General features: G+C 37.8%; 1 protein-coding gene across 24 annotated transcripts in view; it reads left to right on the top strand.

Moving 5' to 3' along the window:
* Nucleotides 1-19,760, top strand: part of RIMS2 (regulating synaptic membrane exocytosis 2) — a 614,217-nt gene that overhangs the window by 185,088 nt on the left and 409,369 nt on the right. Inside the window, exon 4 of one of the 24 annotated variants that reach the window (XM_047088900.1) lies at nucleotides 5,849-5,863. The exons of the other annotated variants lie outside the window; for them this stretch is intronic. Coding sequence (XP_046944856.1) covers nucleotides 5,849-5,863 — 15 coding nt within the window. The remainder of the gene's footprint in view (nucleotides 1-5,848; nucleotides 5,864-19,760) is intronic. 24 annotated transcript variants of the gene reach the window in all.

Raw genomic sequence — 19,760 nt, 5'->3', positions numbered from 1 at the left:
AATGGGGAAAATTACTGATGTCTCTAGAACTTCTACGTTAGGCTGAAGGTGGAGGTAGTTTCCCAAGGAGGCAAATAGACAAAAGGGTTTCATGAGTTTTCTGTATCTGTGGGCTACTTGGGATCAATTCTGTTGGCTTCTTCATGTTCAAAATGGGAGACTTTTATAAATAGTATTTATGGTTCTATATTTCCTACCTTTGAAAGGGAGAATGAAAAAATTTCATGGGAAGATTATTTTTCTATACCGTATTCCTATTTGAATTGAAAACTAAAAAAATCTGTATAATATATCTGGTTTATACTATTTCTGTTGTCCAGAAGTGGCCCATAAATTTCTCTGTGACTACGTACAAAGTCATGCATTTGAGGAAAAACAAATCTAAAATTATACTAATAGGATATTGGGTTTTGAGCATTCATTTATCACAGGTAAGATAACTGGGAGTCACCTTATATTGTGCCTAAAGTTGCCACCGTGATGTGCTGCTGTGTCTTGTGAGAATAATAAAATGATGGCTTCACCAGTTCTTTTGAAAACTAGCAAAAGTGAAACAAGGTAATCCTATCTTTGGGGAAAACAGTGGTGGTTTCATGGCTGAAATACTCTGAACATGTCTCAGTGTAAAATCTCAGGAACCCAAGGATTTTAAGTTTAGAGGACCCTCTTAGTTTGATTGAGGTCCACCTTAGGCAGACAAAATAATTTGGAAGGCAATCCCAGACACCACGTGTAGAGGAGTGAGCAATGATCCAGTTAAGAGAAAAAACACAATACTGCACATTCAAGAGCAGATTACCTCTTTTGGCAAACGAGTCTCAATTTTAGTGGGACTTCCCGGAGGCAGGGTAGAATGGCCTCAGAGTTATCTTACCTCATGGGCAAGGAGATGAAGTATTTATAAACCCTACCTCTCCTTTGTTATCGGTCTAGGGTTGTTCTTGGAGGGTGTTAACTCTTTGGAACTCATTCTCCAAGCAGGTTCTTTTGGCCAGAGAAAGCACTTAGGGAGATATAGTAAGACTTTGCTATGCAGGGACTGGTAGATGATGAGGCAGTGTGGACTGGGACCGTGGCAGTGTCTGTCATACGAGGACTTTAGAAATCAATAAAGTCTGTAAAATGGCAACTATCATGGTCATGGTATATGAACTTGGATAAAAAGATAGATGATAACCAATGGAGATAGAATTTTTGAAGAATTTCTAACACATTTTTAATGAATAAGTCAAATGAATAGTGAGAGCATAGACACATTCTGCAAAAACTAGATAGATGCATGAGATAGTCTCCTTTGGACTTTAGAAAGATAGGTTCAGGAAGAATAAAGGGAAATACTAAAACATTGGATCACATAATAGACGATTAAGTTTTGGAATGTATCTCATCAGGAAGTTGTAGACGTTTAAAATAAATCCAATAAGTTTATGAATGATTAATTCATCTTTGTAAGGAAGATAGAAGCACATCTCTAATCTTTGTAGAAGGTGGTGATGAGAACAAAGATATCTTTCAATATTATCTCTGAACTCTTCTTTCATTGGCGAAGTATTATAAACAAAACAAAAAAAAGAGCATTTGTTTTATCATTATTAAATGCAGATTTAACAGCAATTTGTTTTGTTAAGTGTGTATGTATGAACCCGGTGAATTCTTTCCCCTAGGGCATGGGGTGGGTCATGGGTCAGCAAACTACGCCCTGAAGCCAAATCTGGCTTGCCACCTGTTCTCCCCCCCGCCCCCCCCCCCAAAATAAAGATTTCCTGGAACACAGCCATACCTTTCCATTTACTTCTTGTTTATGGCTATTTTCAGTTCCATCTCCAGGGTTGAGTAGTTACAAGAGACCATATGGCTCTCATAGCCTAAAGTGTTTACTCTCTGACCCTTTACAGAAACTGTTGGCCAACTCCTACCCTAGAGAGTAGTTAGCTCTTTTGTTCTGCTGATGTCTCCTTTCTTTGCCCATTTTCTTTTGTTACTGTTTAAATTATTTCAGTTAAGCCTGCTTTCTTGTTCTGCTCTCTCCCTGTCTGCCGCCTAGTCTCTCTCTCTCTTTCTTTCCTTCCTTTTTGTCTGGGTAACACCCCCTCCCCCCATCTCTCTGCTGCTCCTTTCTTTGTCCTTATCTATTCTCTTTCTTACCAGAGTGGATCTTTAAGCAGTTTGAGTTGGACTGTGAAATGGAGCTACTGATAAGGAATATAACTTCAGTTTAAAGTATTATTAGTGATTTGTTTCCTCAATACCATTCAGAAACTGGTGGCCACAAAAAGAGAAGATTTGGTTCAATTATTTTAAATCTCTGTGGATCTCAGAATTGTGTTTGACAGATACAAAAGTATGTTACTTATTTTTCTTTTAAGGAGTTTCAGTTTGATCTTTAACTGCATTCTGGGGTAGTTTTGACCTGTTTTATGACCTCTTCCCTCCCAGGTTTTGGCACAATGCTTTACACATAGACCCTTAGTGTTTATTGAGTGAATGAGTATCAGTTGGCCCTAGATCTTAGTTTTGAGTTAATAAGCATTTACTTAATTAGTTTATTCATAAAATGGTAAATATTTATTATCAATTTGGAGGTAAAATATTGTTAGAGGTTTTCAAATATGTTTTTTTTTTAATTTCAGAATAAGTTTTGAAATAACCATTTAAAAAATTATGTACAGGGGCGCCTGGGTGGCGCATTCGGTTAAGCGTCCGACTTCAGCCAGGTCACGATCTCGTGGTCCGTGAGTTCGAGCCCTGCGTCAGGCTCTGGGCCGATGGCTCAGAGCCTGGAGCCTGTTTCCGATTCTGTGTCTCCCTCTCTCTCTGCCCCTCCCCTGTTCATGCTCTGTCTCTCTCTGTCCCAAAAATAAATAAAAACGTTGGGAAAAAATAAATAAATAAAAAATTATGTACAGTTGGCTTACCCTTTGTCATGCCCCTCAGGAATGCCCAGTGGCTTCTCAGTCTTTAATTTACGTACTATAATGTGTTGATCTTATTAAAATATAGATTTTAATTCGGTAGGTCTGAGGTAGGGCTTGAAAATCTGTATTTCTAACAAGTGATGCCAATACTTGTAGTGAAGGCCAGTAGTGAGGCGTCTAAGAATATCTTAGGAAGGGAAACACCAGTGGCCTTTAATAGCTCAGTGACAGTTGTCTTCTGTACCATTGCCACTAAGAGGCATATATAAGTGAACATGTAAGGTTCTTGGAAGATACTGTTCTGACATATTTTTTTTAATGTTTATTTTTGAGAGAGAGAGAGAGAGAGAGAGAGAGCAAGCAAGTAGAAGAAGGGCAGAGAGGGAGACACAGAATGTGAAGCAGGCTCCAGGCTCTGAGCTGGCAGCACAGAGCCCAGCACAGGGCTTGAACTCATGAACCATGAGATCGTGACCTGAGCCGAAGTCAGACACTTAACCGACCGAGCCACCCAGGTGCCCCGAGTTCTGACATATTTATTGAGTGGGGTCAGAAGGTGGAAACCAGCTACCTGGTGGCAGATGGACTACATTCATGTGGTTGCAAGCCCCTGGCTCCTTTATTACGACCTGGTGGCTGAGCATTTACTTATTTAAATATGCTGTTTTTTAAAATACACTTCTGGGGCGCCTGGGTGGCTCAGTCGGTTGAGCGGCCGACTTCGGCTCAGGTCATGATCTCACGGTCCGTGGGTTCGAGCCCCGCGTCGGGCTCCGTGCTGACCGCTCAGAGCCTGGAGCCTGTTTCGGATTCTGTGTCTCCCTCTCTCTGACCCTCCCCCGTTCATGCTCTGTCTCTCTCTGTCTCAAAAATAAATAAACGTTGAAAAAAAAAAAGAAGTATTTAAACTACACTTATTTATTTCTTCTTTATTATACAGTTAGGAATATATATCTTACGTAGTACATATATAGATTTTTTACCTCTGAATTCATTTTCAAGATGGTCAAGGGGATGTTAACAAATATTTGTTTTACAAAGAGGCCTTGGGATGGAGGATTTACTCCTTAATACCCATCACCTATTTAACCTTAATACCCATCACCTATTTAACCCATCCCCCTGCCCACCTCTCCTCGGGTAACCATCAGTTTGTTCTCTAATAGTTAAGAGTCTGTTTCTTGGATTCTCTCTCTTTTTTTTCCCATTTGCTCATTTGTTTTGTTTCTTAAATTCCACATATGGGTGAAATCATATGATATTTGTCTTTCTGTGACTGACTTATTTTGCTTAGCATAATACTCTCTGGCTCCATCCATGTAGTTGCAAATGGCAAGATTTCATTCTTTGTCTTTTTAATTTATTTTTTTAAATTTACATCCAAGTTAGTTAGCATATAGTGCAACAATGATTTCAGGAGTAGATTCCTTAGTGCCCCTTACCCATTTAGCCCATCCTGCCCTCCCCCAACCCCTTCCAGTAACCCTCTGTTTGTTCTCCATATTTATGAGTTTCTTCTGTTTTGTCCCCCTTCCTGTTTTTATATTATTTTTGTTTCCCTTCCCTTATGTTCATCTGTTTTGTATCTTAAAGTCCTGATATGAGTGAAGTCATATGATATTTGTCTTTCTCTGACTAATTTCGTTTAGCATAATACCCTCTAGTTCCGTCCACATAGTTGCAAATGGCAAGATTGCATTCTTTTTGATTGCCGGGTAATACTCCATTGTATATATATACCACATCTTCTTTATCCATTCATCCATCGATGGACATTTGGGCTCTTTCCGTACTTTGGCTATTGTCGATAGTGCTGCTGTAAACATTGGGGTGCATGTGCCCCTTCGCAACAGTACACCTGTATCCCTTGGATAAATACCTAGTAGTGCAATTGCTGGGTCATAGGGTAGTTCTATTTTTAATTTTTTGAGAAACTTCCATACTGTTTTCCAGAGTGGCTGCACCAGTTTGCATCCCCAGCAGCAGTGCAAGAGGGATCCTCTTTCTCTGCATCCTCGCCAACATCTGTTGTTAGGCATGCCAGATTCTTAAGCATTTGTTCTGACTGGAAAATTTTAACAATGTCATATGACTCAGGTACATTTCAGTGCATTTTGTTAGATGGTGAGTATGCTACCAGCTATAAGTGACGACAAGACAGTAATAAAAATACAAGGTGATTATCTTAGATCTAAAATGTAAAGTTTTAAGGCAAATTAAGTGTAATGAAAGTTTAGGAGTTTTGTAATCATTGTAATTTCCTTATTGTCTGATGTTTATAACCTACCAGTACTTTTGTGACATTTGATTAAATAATTAATTCATTTAAAATTTTGATTCAAATTCCAATTAGTTAACATACAGTACAATATTAGTTTCAAGTGTAAAATATAGTGATTCAACACTTCCATACATCACCCAGTGCTCATCACCAGTGCACTCCTTAATCCCCATCACTTATTCACCTCATTTCCCACCCAGCTCCTCTCTCATAACCATTAGTTTGTTCTCTAAAGAGTCGGCTTCTTGGATTTTCCCCCCTCTCTTTTTTTCCCCCACTTTGCTCATTTGTTTTGTTTCTTATATTCCACATATGAATGAAATCATATTGTATTTGTCTTTCTCTGACTGATTTATTTCATTTAGCATAATACTCCCTGGCTCCATTCATGTCATTGCAAATGGCAAGATTTCATTCTTTTTTACGGCTAAGTAATATTCCATTGTATCTATCTATCTATCTATCTATCTATCTATGTTCTTTATGCATTTATCAGTTGATGGACACTTTGGATGTAAACTTCAGGGTGCATGTATCCCTTTGAGTTAGTATTTTTGTATTCTTTGGGTAAGTAGTAGTACAATTGCTAGATTGTAGGGTAGTTCTATTTTTTTTTAAATTTTTTAAATGTTTATTTTTGAGAGAGACGGAGACAGACTGCGAGTGGGTTAGGGGCAGAGAGAGAGGGAGACACAGAATCTAAAGCAGGCTCCAGGCTCTGAGCTGTCAGTGCAGAGCCTGACACGGGGCTTGAACTCATGAGCTCTGAGATCATGACCCGAGCCAAAGTCGGACGCTCAACCAACTGAGCCACCCAGGTGCCCCGGGTAGTTCTATTTTTAACATTTTGAGGAACCTCCATACTGTTCTCCACAGTGGCTGTTCTTCTTTGCATTCCCACCAGCAGTGGGAATCCTTTCTCCACATCCTCACCAATACTTGTTCCTTGTGTTAATTTTAGCTATTCTGACAAGTGTGAGGTGATATCTCATTATAGTTTTGATTTGTATTTCCCTGATGGTGAGTGATGTTGAGCATCTTTTCATGATCTGTTGGTCATGTGTATGTTTTCTTTGGAAAAATGTCTATTCATGTTTTCTGCCCATTTAAAAATTGGATTATTTGGCTCTGGGGTGTCAAGTTTTAGAAGTTCTTCATATAGTTTGGATACTAACCCTTTATTACATATGTCAATTGCGAATAGTTTCTCTCGTTCCGTAGGTTGCCTTTTAGTTTTGTTGGTTGTTTCCTTTGCTGTGCAACATTTATTTGATTATTTTAAAGTAAAAGTAGTAGTTGAAATATATGCTTAAGACTTTTGCTTCCAGTATAGATGGAGTAATAGGGCCTGAATTTACCTTTCAGCCTCAGACATCTGAAAAAATAGACAATATATTTGAAGCAGTGTTTTTTTAGAAATTGGCATTAGGCAATCAAGGAGAATAACACCTGAAAGGTGGTAAATAAACAAAGTGAGCTCCATGATTGCCCTAGCATACTGCTTTGAGAGAGTTTTCAGGCTATTGCACAGGGACAAGAGTATAGAACCCAGAGGTCTTCCTGAGTTGAGGAGACAGTTCTGAGGGCTTCAGGAAACCAAGGCAACTATAGTTTGCTAGACAGAATACCAGCCAGGAGACAGATGAGCAGCAAGATACCTTGGAGATCTGAAGAGGGTTCTTTTTGTGTATTCAGTGGAGTAATGATTGGCAACTGTGGCCAGGGAAAGAGTCATCCAAAATGATGAGAGGGAACACGGGCCTGCATTCACCCAGGACCAAGAATAATGTCTGTTCCTTGTGGCCAGACTAGCAAACCTCAAGATTCCCGAAACAGTGGGTAGGGTATTTTGGAAAGTCTTGCTTTTGCAATGGGGAATAATTAATGCTAAAACGAGCACTGCTGAGGGACAGAATAACAAATCATAAAAACAGGACCTGAAGAGATCAGACTGTTTCTAAGTAATTTTACTGCCTCCCAGGAGTTCAAGAAGATTTATAGGAATACACAAGTATTCAGTACCCAACAAGATAAAGTTCACGATGTTTGACATCCAAAGATAACTGGGCATACAAAATGGTAGGAAGACACAATCAATAATGAGAAAGTAATTAGACACAGGATGTCAACCCAGAAGTGATACAGATGGCAGAATTAGCAAGAAAAACTTTAAAGTAGTTATTAGAATTGTATCCCATACAATTTTAAAAAGTAAATTAGAGATTAATAAGATATAAAAAATAAAACCCAAATTGAATTTGTAGAGATGAGAATTATAATATCTGAAATGAAAAATATATTTGATGGGGATAATGGAAAATTAGGTACTGAGGAAGAAAGGATTCGAGAATTGAAGACAAACCAATAGAAATGATGCAAAATGAAATACAGATAAAAATGAGTAAAATAATTTGTAAGTGAAAGAATCACAACCAGTGGGACAGTATCAAGTATTTAATATACATGTAATTTGGGTCCTCGAAGGAGAGGAGAGCCTGAAGAGTCCTAAGAAAAATTTGAAAACATAGTGACCAATTCTTTGTTTCTTCAGATTTTTATCTAAGTTCCAGTTAGTTAACGTACAGTGTAATATTAGTGTCAGGTGTATAATTTAGTGATTCATCACTTACATAAAGTACCCAGTGCTCATCACAACAAGTGCCCTCCTTAATACCCATCACCCATTTAACGTACCCCCCACCCTTCTCCCCTCTGGTAACCACCAGTTAAACACACTTTAAATAAAAGGACAAACAAAATATATGAAGCAAAAACTGGTAAAACTTTTAGGAGAGATACACACACCCACAGTTATATTTGGAGATTTCAGTACCCTTGTCTTAATAACTAATAGAACAAGTAGGCAGAAAATCAGCAAAGATAGAGTAGACTTGTACATTAGTATCAAGTAACCTGACCTAATTGATGTTTATAGAACAGTCCGCCAAACAGCAGAATATTCATTCTTATTAGGGATACACAGAGCGGTAACTAAGATAGACTAGATTTTGGCCAGGAAACAAATCCAAGTAATAAAAGATATGTTCTTTGGTCACAATGGCATTAAATTAGAAATCAGTGACAGGGAGAGCTATGGAAAAATCCCCCAGGGGCGCCTGGGTGGCGCAGTCGGTTAAGCGTCCGACTTCAGCCAGGTCACGATCTCGCGGTCCGTGAGTTCGAGCCCCGCGTCAGGCTCTGGGCGGATGGCTCGGAGCCTGGAGCCTGTTTCCGATTCTCTGTCTCCCTCTCTCTCTGCCCCTCCCCCGTTCATGCTCTGTCTCTCTCTGTCCCAAAAATAAATAAAAACGTTGGAAAAATCCCCCAATATATGGAAGCTAATTAACGTACTCTTAAATAACCTAACGATCAAAGAAGATTTCAAAAAAGAGGATAGAAAACATTTTTAATTGAATTAACATGAAAACATACTGTGGAATTTGTAGGCTGCCACTAAAGCAGTACTTAGGGCAGAGTTTATAGCAATAGATACTTATATTAGAAAATAGGAAAGGTCTCAAAGCATTGATGTCAGTTTCCACCTTAGGAAACTTAGAAAAGAAAAGCAATTTAAACCCAAGTAAGCAGAATAAAGAAAACATAAACTAAAGCAGCGATCAGTGAAAGAGAAAATAGAAACAATGAAGCCAGAAGCTGATTCTTTGAGATCCATGAGTCATTAAACCTCTAGACAGACTAATCCTGGACTTTATTGGCAGAATGATCAAACAGTAGACTTGAAGATATATAATGACATTTTCTTATGTGGCCAACACTTAAGAGACTTATTTTTAAGAATATGATATGAGCTTTGAAAGATAAGCTATGTCTTTTTTTTTTTTAAGTGTTTAACATATTTTAGTTGGTTCCATAGTGTAAAAGTCAGCCTTTCTCTTTGAATTTATCTAATGTCAATATTTAGGTGACAAGGAATTTTTAATTCTATTTCAGCTGAATTAAACTTGAACCATTCTCAAGTTTCCTTATTTAAGTGACCTGTAAAAGGAATTGCACTCTCTGGCATTACACTTAGGACAGTCCCAGTTTATACCTGTTCTCTCCTGGAAGCCTGCATGAGTTGGCATTTATCCTGGGTTTTTTATGTGAAGTGTTTCATTAAGAGTTGCATTAAAATAAGTTGGGGTAAGTTTGGTAGGATTCGACTTTGTACTTAAAGCTCCTGATTTCATTCTGTGTGGGATGCCTGTGCAGTGAACAGAGTTCTCATCTGAAATACAGCCAGCCAGAATCCATCCTTCCCCTTACTTTTCAGACACAAGATAGTTAACTTATCTCCTCTAAGAGCAGGAGGCAAGGCGCTCACTGACAAAACGAAGTGTGATCTAAAGGTCACTGGTGGTGGTGGGAGGAATATTTGACATTGCTCCTGCACTTGCCCTTTGGTATAGAGGCCTGTTTTGTCATGGCTCATTCTTTAGCATTTGAGATGCAGGAAGTCACGTTTGTGGGAGACTTCAGAAATTGTAGGTTAGTTGTATGTGAAATATGTTCAGGAAAGAGAGGCTGAACAGTCTTGTCATAGAGTGCATAGAAGGTGGTCTGAATGTGTTTTCCTACAGTGGTATTGGCATTTATTGTATAGTATAAGCCTACAACTATTTGTGTATTTTATTATTTTGTGATTTTAAAAATTTTGTAATAGCTATTTCATCAGCAAGGTGCCAAAAAAAGAAAATGCATTCTTACTGAGCAACGTGTAACTTGCACAAAATTTTTGTTTTCTTTGCCTTCCACTAGAGGGCTCATAGTCACTGAAAACGTGAATTCAAAAAGGAAAATAAAATCTGGTGAAGAAGCAACATCTATTTTAGAAATTAGTTACTTTAAGAAGATCTAAAGATGACAAAATAATACAGATACAGAAGGTGTATTTTACATGTCATTCTGTCAAGCATGACTTTTCTTTTGATGTTAGTTCTTTAAAACTAATTTTAGTCATTTTCAATCACAAGAATTTTTGGGGGGTGGGGCACCCAAAAAGTAAATTATTGACTCCATTTGAAGAAGAACTTCAAAATGGATGATGGGCATTGAGGAGGGCACTTGTTGGGATGAGCACTGGGTGCTATATGTAAGCCAATTTGACAACAAATTATATTAAAAACAGAAAAGAAAAGAACTTCACTGCACCAGTAAATGCTGACATTCTAAAAAGCATTTTAAAAAACACTGAAAATTTTCTCTATAAAAGTAAAGGAGGAATTGAGCAAAGTAAATTTCCTGATGCAAGAGTCATGTGTATCTTTTTCATTAATGTATACGTAGCACTTTGCACAGTAATTGACACACAGTGGTGCTCAGTGAATACTTGTCAAAATGCTCAATGAATGGAATTATAAAATAGCTTAAGAAAAAGGGGGGTGAATCATAAGGGCATTGGAGTGTCTGACAGAACCCCCAGGAAAAGAATGAGGATAGACCTTATGAATAACTGGAGTTATGGACTCAAATACTATGAACTTGATCTCAGTATCTTGTCTCTGTTTCTTAGCTTTGTCTATTTTATTCCCATATGTCTCCAAAAAGGTTTTTAGCGCTCAACTGTTCTACATGGTGGGAAAAATGACCACGCATAGAATTTGTTTAATAATTCAGTTTGTTCAAAATGTTCAATTTGTTAAGTAATTGAATGAAAGGAGTTTGTAGTAGCCTTCATATTGAAAATCAGTACATTATTGGCGTATGTATTTTAAATAATGCTTGGGAATTCATACAATACGTTAGCTTAAAGCTAGCTTATAGGAGATTCAGTAGTCAAGAAACGAAACTTTGCTATGAAAATATGGTTAAGGTCCAGGATAACACATAGTTGAATTGAGATTTATGCTAATTGGGGTGGAGATAGCTAGAACATAATTATAAAGTCTGCCATTTGAAAGCTATTAAAATGTCTCACCATTTGATTATGTACATAATGGTACACATATAAAAGTATTTTAGGATGGGCTGTAGGCATTTTGATCTGACACTGAATAACAAAATTGATCTTGCTAGTGGACCATAACAAGATTACCCTGACTGAAAAGGATATAAGTAGCATTTTATGTTTTGTGCCTCTTAAACTGGATGCGAGGCAAGAGTAACAACTCTTGAACTCATTTACAGCATGGAATTTGGAGTTATCCTGTCTTTTGATATTAATTCTCACCATAATTTTGATACTTTAAAAAAGCTTACCTTTCTTCATAGGTTAGAAGTAAAAAAAAAAATGAATAATATATGAAAAACACATATTTTTAGTAAAATTAGATTAAATTTATTTTTTCTTTAACAGGAAGTGTTAGAAGTTATTTTGTTCAAAATGACTTAATATTATTGCACTTGAAAGATTGCAATGCTGATTTAAAATATGGTTTAAGATCTTGTTTGAGGGCGCCTGGGTGACTCAGTCATTGAGCATCTGATTTCGTCTCAGGTCATGATCTCACGGTTCATGAGTTCGAGTCCCACATCAGGTGAGCCCCACTTCGGGTGAGCACAAACCCCACACTGGGTGAGCCCTGCTTTTCTCTCTCCCTCCCTCTCAAAAAAAAAAAAATAAATAAATCTTGCTTACTTACCCCCGTTTTTTCTTTGCATTTTCTTTTTGAACTTTTTTTTTTGAGAGTAAATTTTAAGACCTCTGAGCTCATGGAGAAGGATTTTCTTATGCTTCAAGATATATTTCTTCTTCTGTATGGTATTTCCCTATTTTATATACCTGTTCCATACCCTACTCACTCCGTTTCTTTTTCCTGTACAACCACTGGGTTTTTGTTTGTGTAAATTTTTATAAATGTTCTCTTCAAATATAAGGGTATACATATACATATTTATATATGTATATATATTTATTCCTTTAAAATGATATATTGTATACACATACATATATACGTGTGTGTATATGTTGGAGATCTTTTTTTTTTTGTTAGTACATGATGAGTGTGTTTTATCATTACTTCATTAAAAAGTTTTTTTTTTAACATTTATTCATTTTTGAGAGACAGAGAGAGACACAGCGGGGGAGGGGCAGAGAGAGAGGGAGACACAGAATCTGAATCAGGTTCCAGGCTGTGAGCTGTCAGCACAGAGCCTGTTACAGGGCTCAAACCCACAAATCATGAGATCATGACCTGAGCCAAGTTGGATGCTTAACCAACCTAACCACCTAGGCATCCCTATCATTACTTTTAATGGGTGTGTCAAAATTATTTAGTCCCTATGACAGACATTTAGGTTATTGCCAATTTTTTGCTATTATAAACACTATTGTAATAAATAATCTCATGTGTATGTGGTACATATAGGTAGCATATCTATAAGATAAAATAAAATTTCCAGAATTGTGATCACTTGGCAAAAATGTATGTGCAGTTTTAATTTTTTGTAGGCATTGCTATATTGCTTACTACAAAGCATGTACCAATCTATTCTGTCAACAATTTAGTTACTGCTTTCTAACTCTTTAGCTAACACAATGTTATAGACCTTTTTTATTTAAGTTTATTTATTTTTAGAGAGAGAGAGAGAGAGAGAGAGAGAGAAAACACCAGTGGGGGAGGGGCAGAGAAAGAGGGACACAGATGATCCAAGGGGTTCTGTGCTGAGAGCAGAGAGCCTGATGTGGGGCTTGAACCCACAAACTGTGAAATCGTGACCTGAGCCCAAGTCAGACGCTTAACCAATTGAGCCACCCAGGCACTCCAAAGTTATAGAACTTTTCATCTTTCTTGTATCATAGATGAATCAAGTTGAGCGTGTTTGTATATGTTGAAGAATATTTGTATTCCTTTTTTTCTTTTTTAACTCTGTTGCCCGTTTTTCTGTTAGTCTTTATCTGAATGAATTTTTAGCATCTCAGGGCACCTGGATGGCTCAGTTGGTTGAGTGTAGAGTGTCCAACTTCCGCTCAGGCCGTGATCTCACAGTTCGCGAGTTTGAGCCCCATCTTGGGCTCTCTGCTGTCAGCGCAGAGCCTGCTTCGAGTCCTCTGTCCCCTCGCCCCCTCTCTCTACACCTCCCCTGCTCACTCTCTCTCTCAAAAATAAATAAACATTATGGGGCGCCTAGGTGGCTCAGTTGGTTGAGTATCTGACTTCGGCTCAGGTCATGATCTCGCAGTTCGTGAGTTCAAGCCCCACGTCGGGCTCTGTGCTGGCAGGTCAGAGCCTGGAGCCTGCTTCAGATTCTGTGTCTCCCTCTCTCTCTGCCCCTTCTCCACTCATGCTCTGTCTCTCTCTGTCTCTCAAAAATGAATAAATGTAAAAAAAAATTAAAAAAATAAATAAACATTGAAAAATAAATGGATTTTTAGCATCTCTATGTATATTATGGAAGAGAATTCTTGGTGCAGTGGATTGTATATAGCTTTCTATTGCTGTGTAAAACCTAATGGCTTAAAATAATTTAAATTTATTATCTCACAGCTCCATGGGTCAAGATCAGGGGAAAGGTTAGCTGGATCCTTGGCTCAGAGTCTCACTGGGCTGAAATCAAAGTGTTGGCTGGGGCTGTAGTCTCATCTGATGCTCAGGGTCCTTTTCCAAGCTCACTGATTATTGGCAAAATTCAATGCCTTGAAATTGTATGACTGAGGCTCCCAGCTCTTAGAAGCCACCCACTGTTCCTTGCCAAGTGTCCCTTCCCATAGCATGACAGTTTTTTTTTTCTTCGAACCAACAGGAGAATGTCTATATTGCTGTGAATCTTTTTGACTTCTGTCTCTGACCTCTATAAGCTCTTTTAAAGGGTTGTTAGCTTTCTGCTTAATCAAGCCCACCTCTCATAATTTCCTTTTTCATTAACTTAAAGTCAACTGAGTAGGGACCTTAATCATATCTACAAAATCACCTCACTTTTGTCATATAATGTATGGGAATGATAATCCCATCATACTCACAGATCCCACCAACACTCAAAAGGAGGGGATAACACAAGGTGTTTATACCAGGTGGCAGGAACTGTAGGGGATTTCTGCTTGCCTGAGATTGCAAATGTTTTTTCTGAGTTTGTTATTGTCGTTTGGTTTTGCTTATGTTGTCCTTTTTCCAGTGCATACACATAACCATGTCTTTTACAGTGTTTGGGATTTTTTTCTTTTATGACTCCCATTTACTTTTTAAAAAAATGGAGATCTAATTCACTTGAGATAGAATTCACCCTTTAAATTATACAATTCAGTGGATTTTAGTATATTTGTGAATTTGGGCAACCATCACCACTAATTCCAGAGCAGTTCTACTATCACCAGAAGAAACTCCATACCCATGAGCAGTCAGTCACCATTCTCCCCTGCCCTCCACTCCCTGGCAACCACCAATCTATACCTCCCAGGATTTGCCTATTCTGGGTATTTCATAAAAATGGAATCATACAATATATAGCTTTTTGTGTCTGGCTTCTTTCACTTAAAATAATGTTTTCAAGGTTCATTTATGTTGGAGCAGGAATCAGTAATTCATTCATTTTTATGACTGGATAATATTTCATTGGGTGAATATGCCACATTTTACTTAGCCATTCATCAGTTGATGGACATTGGAGTTATTTCCACATTTGAGCTATTATGAATAGTGCTGTTATGCAAGTTTTTGTGTGGCCATATCTTTTCAATTTTCTTGTCTTTTCTATTACAGTCATGCTTGTGAATGTGAAATTTTATCTTGTGGTTTTGATTTGCATTTCCCTCATGACTCATGATATTGATCATCTTTTCTTGTGCTTATTGGCTATTTATATATATATTCAATGGAGAGGGGTATAGTTGAATCCTTTGTTGTTGCCGTCTTTTCACTAAGATTAAAAATATCCCTTTGACTTCTCCTAATACTATTATGATTTTTCTTTGACATTATGAAACAGTGATCTATCAGAAACTTATTAGACTATGGTGTGAGGTACAGATCTAACCTTACTTTTTTATATACGTGGTTACTCTTTGTCCCACAACTGTTTATTGAGTGGTGAATCTTTTCATCCCACTGATTTGAGATGCCATTTTTATCACACATTGAATTATTGTATTTTAAGGTATATTTATAGATGTTCTGTACTGTTCTATTTATCAGTCTGTTCAAAGCATGTATCTAGTTTCAAAAGTCCATTTCTGGTACAGAAGCAATTCAAACTATTAGTCATTGAAAGTAAGATACTTGGCAACTGAGCTCTAGTAATACATTAAATTTCATAGTTATTTAGCTAAGTAACTTGTGATGTATCTTAGATTATGCAATGAGTGAATTGTGGAAAAGTGGGAAGGTTCTGGAGAGTAGGGAGGTTATATTTTTACCAATAATACTTCTTTCAGTGGCTCCTGGGTGGCTCAGTCAGTTCAGCATCAGACTCTCGGCTTTGGCTCAGGTTATGATCTCGCAGTTCGTGAGTTTGAACCAGGCGTCAGGCTCCACGCTGACAGTGCAGGACCTGCTTGGGATTCTCTCCCTCTCCCTCTCTCTGCCCCTCCCCAGCTCACGTGCTCTGTCTCTGTCTCTCTCTGTCTCTGTCTCTCTCAAAAAATAAATAAACTGGGGTGCCTGGGTGGCTCAGTCGGTTAGGCATCTGACTTCGATTTAGGTCATGATCTCACAGTCTGTGAGTTCGAGCCCCACGTCAGGCTCTGTGCTGACAGCTCAGAGCCTGGAGCCTGCTTCAGATTCTGTGTCTTCCTCTCTCTCTGCCCCTCCCCCACTTGTGCTCTGTCTCTCTCTGTCTCTCAAAAATAAATAAATACAAAAACAAACAAACAAACAAAAAACAACCAAAAAACTGTACTAAAAAATACTTCTTCCAGCTATATAGTTTGGGTGTATTAGTGATCAGAGCAAAAAGTGAGAAGAGAAATAGCAATTGTGTTAGAAATGAAGTATGAAATATTCTTTCCCTGTAATATATTGCTGGAAATGGCACTGATAAGTGATAAGAGAGTTCAGCTTTTGAATGATCAAGGATATTTATCATTTATCATTTTTGCCACCAGATGGCAAAGGTGTGCCCCTGAAGCAAAATGGCTTGATTGTAGTTGCAGAGATGGTTATAGGACTACTCAGTGGATTAAGCTGGCACTGGAGAGTGTGAAAAACAGAACTTCTGGTGTATCATTGCCTTTCCTAGGTGAATATTATATTTATTCCAAAATGTTTGTGTCTAGTTCTGAGATCTCCATGTGCCAGACTTGTATTTACAATTGCAGGCTGTACAGTCTTACTTTTTGTTTCATAAATATTTCAAAATCAAAATGTTCTAAATCTAAGTGTGTGTTTCCTCACAAAGGGGCAGCTCTGTTGTCATTCCCCAGCTCTTGATGTACCATCAATCATCCTGCTGCCCAAGTTAAGATACTTACATAGTATTTTCTAACCCTCTTTCTCTTGATTTCATATTCAGTGAATATTTATTTAAGTGCTTGGCCAACTGCATCTTTACTATATCTCTTGTATTCAACCCTTCCTTTCCAGTTATGGATATCACTGCCCTGTTGAGGTATTGTTTCTTGCTTTCTGGTTTTCTGGGTCTCAGTTTGTTTGCTTTTCTCCATTCTCTACTTTCCTTCCAGAATAAGGATTTTATTTTATTTTATTTTTATTTTTTTAAATTTAATTTTTAATTTTTAATTTTTAAAAATTTACATCCAAATTAGTTAGCATATAGTGCAACAATGATTTCAGGAGTAGATTCCTTAGTGCCCCTTGCCCATTTAGCCCATACCCCCTCCCACAACCTCTCCAGTAGCCCTGTTTGTTCTCCATATTTATGAGTCTCTTCTGTTTTGTCCCCCTCCCTGTGTTTATATTATTTTTGTTTCCCTCCCCTTATGTTCATCTGTTTTGTCTCTTAAAGTCCTGATATGAGTGAAGTCATATGATTTTTGTCTTTCTCTGACTAATTTCACTTAGCATAATACCCTCCAGTTCCATCCACGTAGTTGCAAATGGCAAGATTTCATTCTTTTTGGTTACCGAGTAATACTCCATTGTATATATATACCACATCTTCTTATCCATTCATCCATCGATGGACATTTGGGCTCTTCCATACTTTGGCTGTTGTCGATAGTGCTGCTATAAACATGGGGGTGCGTGTGTCCCTTCGAAACAGCACACTTGTATCCTGTGGATAAATGCCTAGTAGTGCAATTGCTGGGTCATAGGGTAGTTCTGTTTTTAGTTTTTTTGAGGAACCTCCATACTGTTTTCCAGAGGGCTGCACCAGCTTGCATCCCCACCAGAGCAAGGATTTTAAAAGTACAGATATAATGAAGTCATTCGTTTCCTCTCGTTTGATACCTTCCCATTTTGCACTTAAATTTCAAATCCTTAGTTTTCTAAGGGACATTAGCATCCATTGATTACCTACTATGTTCTAGGCTCTGCGAGAAAAAATGTAAGGCATTTAATTTTAATTCACACAAGAATGTAAGGTGGGGCTTAAGATACCCTTTTTTATACTAAAATGGTTTCTCAAGATTCCAAAATCAGAGGTATAGTTTCCCTTGAAACATACATTTTTCTGGCTCAAAATCCTATCATTCAATTTTTCGAGGCTCACTAATTATCTGTATTTTTAAACCTCATCTCCTATCACTTTCTGCCTCATGCAACCTATAATACAGCCATAGTAGATAGCTAATGAATTTAAAAAGTATCTTTTATTCTTCAAATTTAGAGTATTTGCTCATGCTGTACCTCTTTATCTAGAATTCTGTTCTAGCTATGCATATACTAATTTAACAAATATTTATTGTTGATCGTGTGCCAGACAGTTTTCTAGGTGCCGAGGGTATAGCAGGGAACAAAATAGACAAAATCCCTCATGGAGGTTGCTTTTTAGTTGGGGAAGACAAAGAGGTAAGAAATAACTAGTTAACCGGATAGTGATAACAACTTGAGGCCTGTGTGTTGGAGGCTATGTGTGTGTGGAGAACGCCAGGGGGCGCCATTCCCTTAGATGTGAGTGGGACCTCCTCCGCTCTGGCCTCAGTGCTGCAGAGGAAGATATTACAGGGGAAGAGAGAAAGGGATTTTTTTGAGGGGGAGGAGGGATGATTAACAATTTTAAATTAGAGGTTAGGGAACACCTTAACATCGAGTTAAGACCTGAAAGAGGTGAAGAAGTAAGTCATGTGGTTATCCGGAGGAAGAACACTCCAGGCAGAGAAAGTGTAAGTGCCAAGATCCTTAAGTAAGGGTGTACCTTGGCATTACCACCTAGATCTTACTTTTTCTTCGAATCTTAGCCTAAATATCCCTACTTACACGAAGCTTTCCATTATTTTTTTTTCCAGCAAGAATGATATTTTTTGCTTACAAGTGCACCTCTATTATAGCACTTACCACCATCTGACCTTCTATCAACTTGTTTCCCTCTTACTAAATTTTGAGCAACTTTCAAGTATACTGTCTTTTACATCTTTGTGTCCAAGCATGCCTGGTTTAGGTTCTAGAAATCGTAGGCACTCAATGACTATTAGTCAAATTGGAATGAATTTAAATAAATCACTGAAAAGACAAGTAGATAACTGATTCTTTTCTTTTTTTCTTTTTAAAGTTTATTTATTTTGACAGAGAGAGAGTGAGCGAGCGAGCAGGGGAAGGGCAGAGAGAGCAGGGGAAGGGCAGAGAGAATGGGGAGAGAGAATCCCAAGCAGGCTCTGCACTGTCAGCCCAGAGCCCCATGCGAGGCTTAGTCTCACAAACCATGAGATCAGGACCTGAGCCAAAATCCAGAGTTGGTCGTTTAACCAACTGAACCACCCAGGCGCCCCCACCAATGGGCTTTTTCATACCATTTACTGTTCCAATTATGCTATGTTTACGAAAATTGAATTTATTTATGTAATCCAGTACTGTATTTTTCTGTGCCCTTTAGAATAATTGTTTTGGTAATGTCTTTGTAAGAACACGTTAACCTGCGTAAAAGAACTAACCTACTGTTGCTACATATAAGACTGATGTCTGGTATAGTCTTGTTCCTTGGACACCTACAGTGATGATGGAGCATTTTAGGTGCTTTAGTGTATTTTTTAAAAGCAGTTCTTATGCATGTTTGCTTTGACCCATCACATTTTAGCTTCAGTTTATCGAATGTGACTAAATATCTTGTTGTTTTCCAGGTTCTTCAGTCTATTTTCGGGTAAGGTGACCTATATCCCCATTTGTTAGGGTCAGTCCTGGCTTATACCTGTTGTCCCAGCATAATTTTTAAGAGCACTTACTCTACTCTCAAAAGTCCTGACGTTGACAATACATTACATGATCTCCCTATTCTTCTTGGGGGCTTTCTATGTAGTATCTAATGAAAATCATGCATAGTACTTGTTTGACTTATAGAAAGCTCTGCATGGAACTATATTTCAGCAAATATCACTTCAGCTATATAATATTAGCCTATAATATTTTTTAAGTGTATACTTCATAACACTTATATAGAAAGAGAAATACAAAAAAGGTAGAAGAAGCTCTATGCCATAAGAATTTATAATCCAGGAAGTCAGGACTAATGATGTAGTCATCTAACTATTTGAATTTGGTAAAAACAAATGTAACAAAATATAACTGAGAAATATATGG

Source organism: Lynx rufus, unplaced genomic scaffold (genome assembly GCF_022079265.1).
Source record: "Lynx rufus isolate CCGP_SWC_20201006 ecotype Redwood Valley unplaced genomic scaffold, mLynRuf1.p SCAF_26, whole genome shotgun sequence".
In the NCBI taxonomy this organism is placed as follows: Eukaryota; Metazoa; Chordata; class Mammalia; order Carnivora; family Felidae; genus Lynx; species Lynx rufus.
This window is presented reverse-complemented; position numbering and strand designations above follow the sequence as displayed.